This window comes from Mesitornis unicolor, unplaced genomic scaffold, assembly GCF_000695765.1.
Source record: "Mesitornis unicolor isolate BGI_N332 unplaced genomic scaffold, ASM69576v1 scaffold19022, whole genome shotgun sequence".
NCBI lineage: Eukaryota > Metazoa > Chordata > Aves > Mesitornithiformes > Mesitornithidae > Mesitornis > Mesitornis unicolor.
In genome coordinates, this window is record NW_010171424.1 from 3175 (window position 1) to 11669 (window position 8495).

General features: G+C 37.5%; 1 protein-coding gene across 1 annotated transcript; it reads right to left on the reverse strand.

The window, feature by feature from the left end:
* Positions 1 to 586: 586 nt before the first annotated feature.
* On the reverse strand, positions 587 to 7189 carry SUV420H1 (suppressor of variegation 4-20 homolog 1 (Drosophila)). The gene is made up of 5 exons (XM_010180033.1): positions 7030 to 7189; positions 6322 to 6341; positions 6002 to 6138; positions 3320 to 3516; positions 587 to 2097 (listed from the first exon to the last, which is right to left on the reverse strand). The coding sequence occupies exons 1-5, from the start codon at positions 7139 to 7141 to the stop codon at positions 629 to 631; spliced, it is 1935 nt and encodes a 644-aa protein (XP_010178335.1). The 5' UTR covers positions 7142 to 7189; the 3' UTR covers positions 587 to 628.
* Positions 7190 to 8495: the final 1306 nt, after the last annotated feature.

Here is an 8495-nt window from a genome sequence, read left to right on the forward strand (position 1 = left end):
GAATTCCAACCAATGGTTTGCTACTATAACAAAGGCCACAAACAGTACGTCTGGGACAGCATACAGTGTTAAAACTGACAAACTCCAAGGAGGGGGACTGGGAAGGAAACATCTAGCAAATAAATCTAAAAGCTGTAGATCATTGCTGGTGATATTAACATATACTAGAAAACCTTAATATGCTGCTACCATGATTTTCTTTAATTGTTTAGTCAAATATCGTAAGAGCAAACTAATGCCCTAACTGATCAAAAATAATTATGTAGCCACACTGTATCCTCATTGTCCTGCATGGAAAGAGTTGATGAAATTTTGTAACTTTGCTTGAGCCTTTATTTTACAACAGAGCATTACCTCTAACTCAGAATTGCACATAAGAAGGCTATTAAAAAGTACAATAAAAATCTGCACAAATCAGACTTAAGAAGAGTCAGTATGCTGTACACTTTCTACAATGTTCTGTTGATAGGTGTAAGAAGTGCTGCCACTAAGATTTTCAGAAAGTTCTTCAGTTGAGGAATAATCAAATGACATTTTCATTGCCTTGGTTGTTGTTGTTGTGGGGGTTTTTTTTGTTTGTTTTGTTTTTTTTTAAAATGACATCCAGGTCAGTTTAAGACCTACAAGCTTATGCATTGAGCCTTAAAGACTGATCTTCTCTCCTCCTGGAAGAAATATCAATATCTATTGAATCCTTGCCAACAATAAGCCTTAGTCTTTTCGCTGGAGGAAGTGGAATAAAGTCATCAAATTCATCGTCATAGTCATCTTCCTCTTCATCATCCTCTTCTGATGATGATTCATCTGCTGTTTCCTCTTCATAGTGACCGTAATCATCTACTTCCATTCTTGACTCCAAAAGGGAGAGAGTTTCACTACAACACACACCATTTTCGTGAAGGTCCTCAGGGTACATCCCTCTATTTTCTTCCTCTCGTTTCAGCTGTATTTTTAATTTTGTTGAACTATTGCCTGATCCTGAGTTAAATCCATTGTTTAGCTTTGCTACATATAAATTATTATCTTTTTCGTGGTCTTTACTTAATTTGATGCTTATTTTTGAAGAATTCACTCCATCGCTCTCTTGGTCATTTGTCTTGCTACTGCTATCATGGCGTCTACGAAGAGTCAGTTTAGGGATCCCAGAGCTATTTTCAAGGATAAGTTGTGCATCATACCTCGTGATCCGTCTTTTCTTTTTACTTTTTGCAGTTCTAAAGCTGTCTTTTGCTTTTAAATTGTCAGATGTTACAACAGAGCAGCCACCAGACCCAGGGATGTAGTCTTTATAGCCAACAGGTGTGTCCACCACATTATTCCTCTCTCCCAGTTCTGAATGAGAACTAATCAAATCTGGTACTTCATCTTTCACAAGTATATTGTGTGTAGTATCTGTTTCTTCTGTTTTTGCAGATGGTTTCACAAGTTTTCCTTGTCGAGATCTCTTTTTAGACATGCTTGTATCATTTTTCTGACATCTATTTTCCCCTTTATGTGATGGTCCATGAGCTGCAGCACTTTCATTTACCACACAAGGCTGCTGCTCTAAAATACCCAACTGCGTTCCAGTCAAATTGTTCTTATAACTATCCAACATATTTGGTTCAAGCTTTATGTCAGAGGTCTCCTTCAAATTCATCCTTGTTCTCATTGACCTCCTAGTTATGTATGTACAGGATGGTATATCACCATGCTCATAAGCACCTTTCACAGAATTCAGTTTATGTTCTCTTGCTGCATGCCTTGTTAAGCATCCACTAGAGACTGCAACTTTGACTGGTCCCTCCAATTCTTTATCCTTCTTAATGGGCAAGTTTTTATACAAAACTACTTTAGGCTCTTTGAGAACTAAATTTCCCATTTCGAGCTTTCTAGAAGCACTCTTTTGCTCTGGCCTTTTGCACTGATTTCTCAACTTTATCTTTGAAAGTAAAGGCTTTGCAGGCTTTTTCAGTCTCTTTGGTACCCTGGAATTATTTATATGAGTTAGTTTAGATGAGGTAGAATTTGACGATGCTGGAATTCTTGATATAGACTGTCTTGTTAATGTTCTACTTTTGCTGTTCTTTTTTACACCAATTGAAGATTTTCTGTTACCTGCCATAGAAAAAAAGTGGTTTTGTTAAGACATGGCTTTATCCCGAGTTTCCCACTCCCAAATATTGTAGTTACTTCATTTATTTTAAACACTTAATCAGAATCTGTGAAACAGGCTAGACAGTACGCAGTAAGCAAGACTACTTAACTTGCAACTCGGACAAACACAACTGTCAAACAAGTCAGGAGTACTCCTAAACTGCAGGTACACCGAGCTTGTCTTTTACTGAATTTCTTCTTCTACCTTTTTTTTAAGTCCATCCCACATCATCCAGAGTTTTTACTGAAGTTTTTTTTTTATTTTCAGCAAAATCTGAGGATCAGCATGCTCTAGTAATTAACCCCTGATTTTTTTCCTATAGAACAACAACAAACAAAACCAAACCAAACCCTAAATTATTACACTGGTTTCAGTTTCAGTTGTCTGTTGCATACTATGATAAGGAAAGGAGTTTTGTCTGCCCAAGCAAAGATGCTTTGTAATTAGAGACCATAAGATGGCTTTGGAAAGGGCTTTTTTAGTTTATTTTTAAATATCAAAGCAGCAAACAGGAGCTAAATGAAACCATGATATTTTATGTGGCTCCAATGTGTTTGCTAGTTTAGTAAAAGTTTAAGTTAACCGTATTTTGCCTATACTGAGGGAGGTGCAGGTGGGGAAGGATGGAAAGTAAATAAATAATACTCACTACTCCATGAAGAGAAGTTTCTCAAGAGCATCACAAACAAAATTCCCTTTCAGTTTCTTCTGAGATCACTAACTCTGCACTTTCACTTCAGAATAGGTACCTGAACTATCAGTCCTGGATGTGGAGAGGGAATAGCTGCCCGATTTAAAGGATCTCTAAAGGAAACGACTGTTTAAATAATCTCTACTAATTGTATTTATTTAACAACTGTTTTCCTACAGAATGTAGATAACAGACTAAGTTTTCTTTCCTAAACCGTACTACTGCATGTGATAGTTTGCCGTATTTCAAAACGCATACATTATCAACAGAACTTTAACTGACAAGTCTAGAAATGACACTATTTGCTTATGATACAAATAAAGGAAAACCGTGAATTTGCTATTTAAATTGCCTTCAGACTCCTGAATAAATTACAGTTCTAAAGACCAGTATCTGAGATGCATTTCAACACGAGAGGAATTCCATCACAGTAGAAGTTTATGTTTTTATGAAACATTTACTTCTACACTCCAAGACTTCCCCTGACTTACTTGCATTAGCTTTTTCCTGAGTGGTATCTGCATCAGTGTTAGAGCTGACGGATTGGCTGTCTGAATTTTTGCTGCTGTCACCCAACTTTTTAAGTCTGTTCAATCGTTTATCTGTTTCTCTCAGTCCATATTTACTATTAATGACAGGAGTAGGCGCTGGCAATCCCACTCTTGATTTAAAAGCACCAGTTCCACGTCTACAAAGAAAGAGAAGAAACAATGTATTAATACAATACTTAGAACTTTGTTTCATATACAGTAGTTCTAATTTCAGGTATATTAGGATAAACAATACCAATAAACATTGACTTTATTAGCATTTTGTGGGCTGTTTCAATAAGGTATCTATGTACTATGTATTTTAGTAATGTGCAGGAAAACCTTCCATTTATTTCTTGCAAGAAAAACTACAAAAGCAGGTTTCCCTTGCTTTATGTCTATTTTAAGTATCATTTCATAGTCAAATTATCCAGGTGATGAAATATAGTAGTTCAAAATATATTAGCTTAGATATCAACTTAAATTCTTCCTCAACACATCAGGCTAGTAAAAAAAAATGCCAGCTTCAGGTACAACACTTGTTACTGCACCAGCAAGACTTGAAAAGTAGAGAAAATACAGTAAAATTATCACATAGTTGTGTTTCTTTGTAACTTAAAGACTCCAGCATGTATTGACCATGCAAATGAAATGGCCGAGCAAACCCAGATTTCTTTTTCCCTTTTCAAGTAATGACAGAAAAAGGTGAACATTCAGAACTCCTGGACTTGCACTGCAACCACTACTACTACGATTCCTTTGACGCTCTTTAAAAATCCAGTTGCTTGCACTTGCAGAATTACTGAAGAAAACTTCTGTTTAGGTTCCAGTGTGTTGTACTGGAAGAAAATCCACAAAATTTAACCAAAACTGAACTGAAAAGATCAGACAGAACCTCAAACTCCATAAGGTTAAGTAACACAGAGACACAATACTTTTCAAACTACCTGGTATTTGTTTGATATGGAACATTCTTTCAATGTAATTTTGAATTGTGCAAATTATAGGCAGATTAAGATACTAGACTGAACTTAGCAGAAGTAACAGCCAATTCAGGTCAGAAAGTGATGGTGCTATGAACAACCCCTGTCTTCTGACACGTCATCTTTGGTGTTTCAGTTGTCTCAGCCAACATGAGCAGCAGGCTCACTTATAAGGAGTACATGTGCATATGTAAAGATATACACATTTTCTTGGCGATGATTTTTGGAAGCTTGAAAAATTTACAGTGCCAACCTCCCCACAGAACTCCACAGATTCTTGTAAGTCTAGCATTTTAGCAGAACAAATTAACATCCTTTAAAGCACAGTCAAAATTCGGTCACTTAAGGACGACCTTTTTTTGTGGTGCACAAAGCGACAGTTGCCTCATTATGTTGGTAAGGATGCATCTTCCCTTGCTCAACACCCCTGAATTCAAGTCTCTCCTATTTGATTGCTGTAACACAGCCTTGTGACTGAAAAGCAGATTCCTAAAGTTAGAATTACCCAAACATTAGCTTTAAAACATAACATTATCACGTACCTAAAATACGAAGATGACAAGTTAGTGAAAATGTTCGGACACAAAATTGGTTTGTCTGTATTACATTAAAATCAACAGTCAAAGGAATTTGAGCAAAAAGAAACATATCACTCCAAGGAACAAGGCATGAACCATCGCAGAACAACCACAGTGCCCATTTATTCAATTCTAACCAGCTCCCAGCACTGAAGCACATTTTTACTAGCAGCTCTCTGGATAACGTCTGAGACTTTACCCTTCACTTGGAATGATCTGCCAACATCATATGAGCTTGGAGGTCCACACCAGAAGGTTTTCCCTTGAATTGCAAGAATTCTTAGTGACCAAACAAGCTAGTAAAAATGAAGGTAGGATTACTAGATTATTTATGTGTAGGTGCACTAAGCTATATCTCAATATGATTAATATTTCATCCTTTATAGGCTTTTTCTCTCTACGTTTAGGTCAGACAGTAACAGAACTGTTACAGGTTCTGTTTAGCTCTTCTTGGAACAGGTGAAGCTGTCACAAATGATGTCGAGCCTCCATACTCCCAGCAAGCAGAAGTTTCAACATGGCAAAAATCAACTATGAAATTCTTGCAACTGATTTTGTGAAGAAACTGTCTTGGGACAGCAGAGGTGAAAAACAAATATAACAACTTTGCTGGTAGATCTTTATGAATACACAAACACCCAAGTTATGTTAACATACGGTGAAAACAACTTTGCCCATATTCCCAGCAGAAGAGAACTTCAGGTCAACACAGAACTAATGACATTTGCTTTATCTAGTCCAAATAAAAGCAGAAGTTGGGGGATCATTGCCAATGGTCTCATAGCAGCTACAACCGCTTTTCCTTCCAGTTCTACTTTATTCAGTGTGAATATTTTTAAGAATCTACACTTTTTTTTTGTTATTCTCATTGTGGGCTATCCCCAGAACAGAGAATGAAAAGAAAAACACCAAACAGAATTCAGGAGTTCAAGAAACATGACCATTCAGTAACAACATAAAAAAACCACTTCAACAAACAGCTAGAAAGCAATTATAATGTGTCTGAGTACTCACAGCCAAGGACTTGCAGTTTCACAAAATATATCACGAATATGCCCAATTCCATTTACATCCATGCATACCTTTCACAGGTGTAACATTCGCAGTATTCATTGTTTTCTCCAAAAAAGCCATCTCCATAGTAACAAGAGATTTCTTCTCCAGGTTCAATATCTCTTAAAGCTTTCACACACGCTGTATCTCTGCCCGTTGACACAAACTGGAGAAGGAGACAGCAGGATGGGGAGAAAAAACAAAGAAAAAAGTTAATCGTTAAGGTTGAACAGTATCTGAATTTAAAAAAATAAATAAATAAGAAAGGAAGGTAAAACAGTTGGGAGGAAAAGATGCAGGGATAAAGGGAAAAAATTGTGGGGTCTTTTATTTATTTTCGATTTCTTACCTTACAGTTAGGTCTGCAATCTGAAAAAGGTCCAAAAGATAAAGTCAATTAACTGTTGATAAGACCTGAAACATGAATAGTTGTAGATATCTAAAGTAATGATTCACTTTGACTTCAGTTAACTGTAGAATCTCAACTAAATACAGGGCATTATGTTAGTACTGCACAAAGCCACACATCAATAGATACCTGTTTTGACACAGTTTGGTTTCTGAGCTCTTCCCTGTGCTATCACAAACATTCAGTTTTCCCTCCTGCTTAAGGTAACAGCATTTATCTTAAATCCTACCTGCTCTTCCTTCAGCATTCAAATGCAACAGAATCAGTTAAGCTTCTGTGCAAAAGGCTGAAGGCGGCATAAGAAATATGCGTAATAAATAAACCTCATAAATACATTACTGTTGACTAAGTTCACAGAGAATTCAAGGTAACCCACAATATGCTCCACTAATTTACCTGCCAGTTCCAAATCCAAAGTCTCTGTGAAGGAAGAAGACATCACTTTCTAAAGCCTTCTGTGAGTTTCTCAGTTCACAGCCTATCAACTCTGGCCTGGGAAAATCCCAGCAGGATTTTGTCCTACAGTAATCCAGTATGCCAGCTTCAGACATTTTCTCTAAGGCCCTGTGTTGTTCAGCTCACATATAACAACACTTCTGAGTAAAACTGCTTATGTCCTTTAACATGCTTCCTATACTTACTACTCACCATGATTGATAAATGCAGCAGGACCAAGCCACAGCTGTGCACAGTTTTTCCGTGTGGAATACATGACACTGAAGTCATTCTCCCCGTGTCTCAGCAGCATGTTTTCTTCCATTTCTGATAGTTCAGCAATACAGCCCACAAGTAACTCTATTTTATCATTTCGCTTCCTTTAGTATAAAAAGTAAGAATACATATGCTAAAACTACGAAGCAATTTCACAAAAAGAAAAGTTGTCATAACAGGAAGTGTTCTGTAAACCATTTTTCAACTCCTATAAGCCTCACATTTTAATTCAGTTAGAAACAAGATATTAGCCTAAACAGACTTTTTGTCAGACATGAATAAATGTTTTTATGCTGCTATACAGAACCAATTACATCAATTCTGACAGACATTACCACCATTGTTTCTACAATTTCCTGAGACTGTAAGGGAGAAATTGCAAGAGTTGATTACTTCAGCTTCTACAGTTGTTAAGACCAAAAGCAAGATGTTTTCATTTGTGCACACTCCCTCTGTGTCAGCACTTAGACATTTTAGCTTCCTCCAGCTGCTGCTGTTTGATTTTCCTACACTTTTCCTTTAGTCAGAAAAACACAGCATAGTGAAGATGCTTAGAACTCCACGGCTTCTTAAAAAAGGCCCAGTACTGACTCAAAATCTCTCTCAGGAGCAGTTCTTCAGCATCAAGCTGGTCCTTGAAACAGACCACTGTGGGGAGGAGATGGGGAGGGAGGGGGTACAGCAGATGACCAACAAAACCCAGCAAAATCATGACACCTTCACGTACTGACAATCTGCCATCATAAATACAGCAGATCAGAGGCACTTGAATACTCAGCCTAGGAAGAAGAACACAATTTCTTTTATCTTGCAAGGGCACTGCTCGAACTGGTCTTCAGAGCAGGCACGCCAAATTTTGGCCAGATTTCTCTGACAGGTGAATATGCAGATACTAAATATACACGAAGGACACAAACCTAGAAGCCAAGCCTATTTAGTGCAAAATTCTCCTCTTACAGACAGTGCTGAGAACTCTCAGTTTTGAGTCTCAGTAGTTTTCCAGATACTGGCAGTGTTAAGAAGCAGCCCTCCTGTCTTGCTTTCCCTCAGGTCACTCAAGATTTTGAGTATGAAAAGTTAATTCATTTTCCACACATCTAAATACAAAGCCTCTGCCCCAAAGAACTGGCCAAGGAGAGAATTGAAAAAAAAAAAAGCCAACAAAAAAAAATACTGATTGCATCATGATTGTGGAACTTCCAGCTACAGTCAAGAAGCGCTAGATACTGGCCTCAACCTTCTTAAAGCTTACTCTCCCACACGTTGAGGCCATAGCCCCACAGTAACAGCGTGCTTACTTGGTACTTATGCTTGCTTACTGCCAGTATAATGTTAATCCACTCAATCCTAGATAACAGCATATCATCATCATTGATGGGCTGAGACCAATGGGATGAGGTTGA

Bases quoted from the DNA above. Each gene is read 5' to 3' on its own strand.
- SUV420H1 (XM_010180033.1), bottom strand. From the start codon at position 7,141: ATGGAAGAAAACATGCTGCTGAGACACGGGGAGAATGACTTCAGTGTC. The intron at 6,342-7,029 runs GTGAGTAGTAAG...GACCTTTTTCAG, and splicing joins TGCTGCATTTATCAATCATG to ATTGCAGACCTAACTGTAAG. The intron at 3,517-6,001 runs GTATGCATGGAT...CTTTCTTTGTAG, and splicing joins GAATGTTACACCTGTGAAAG to ACGTGGAACTGGTGCTTTTA.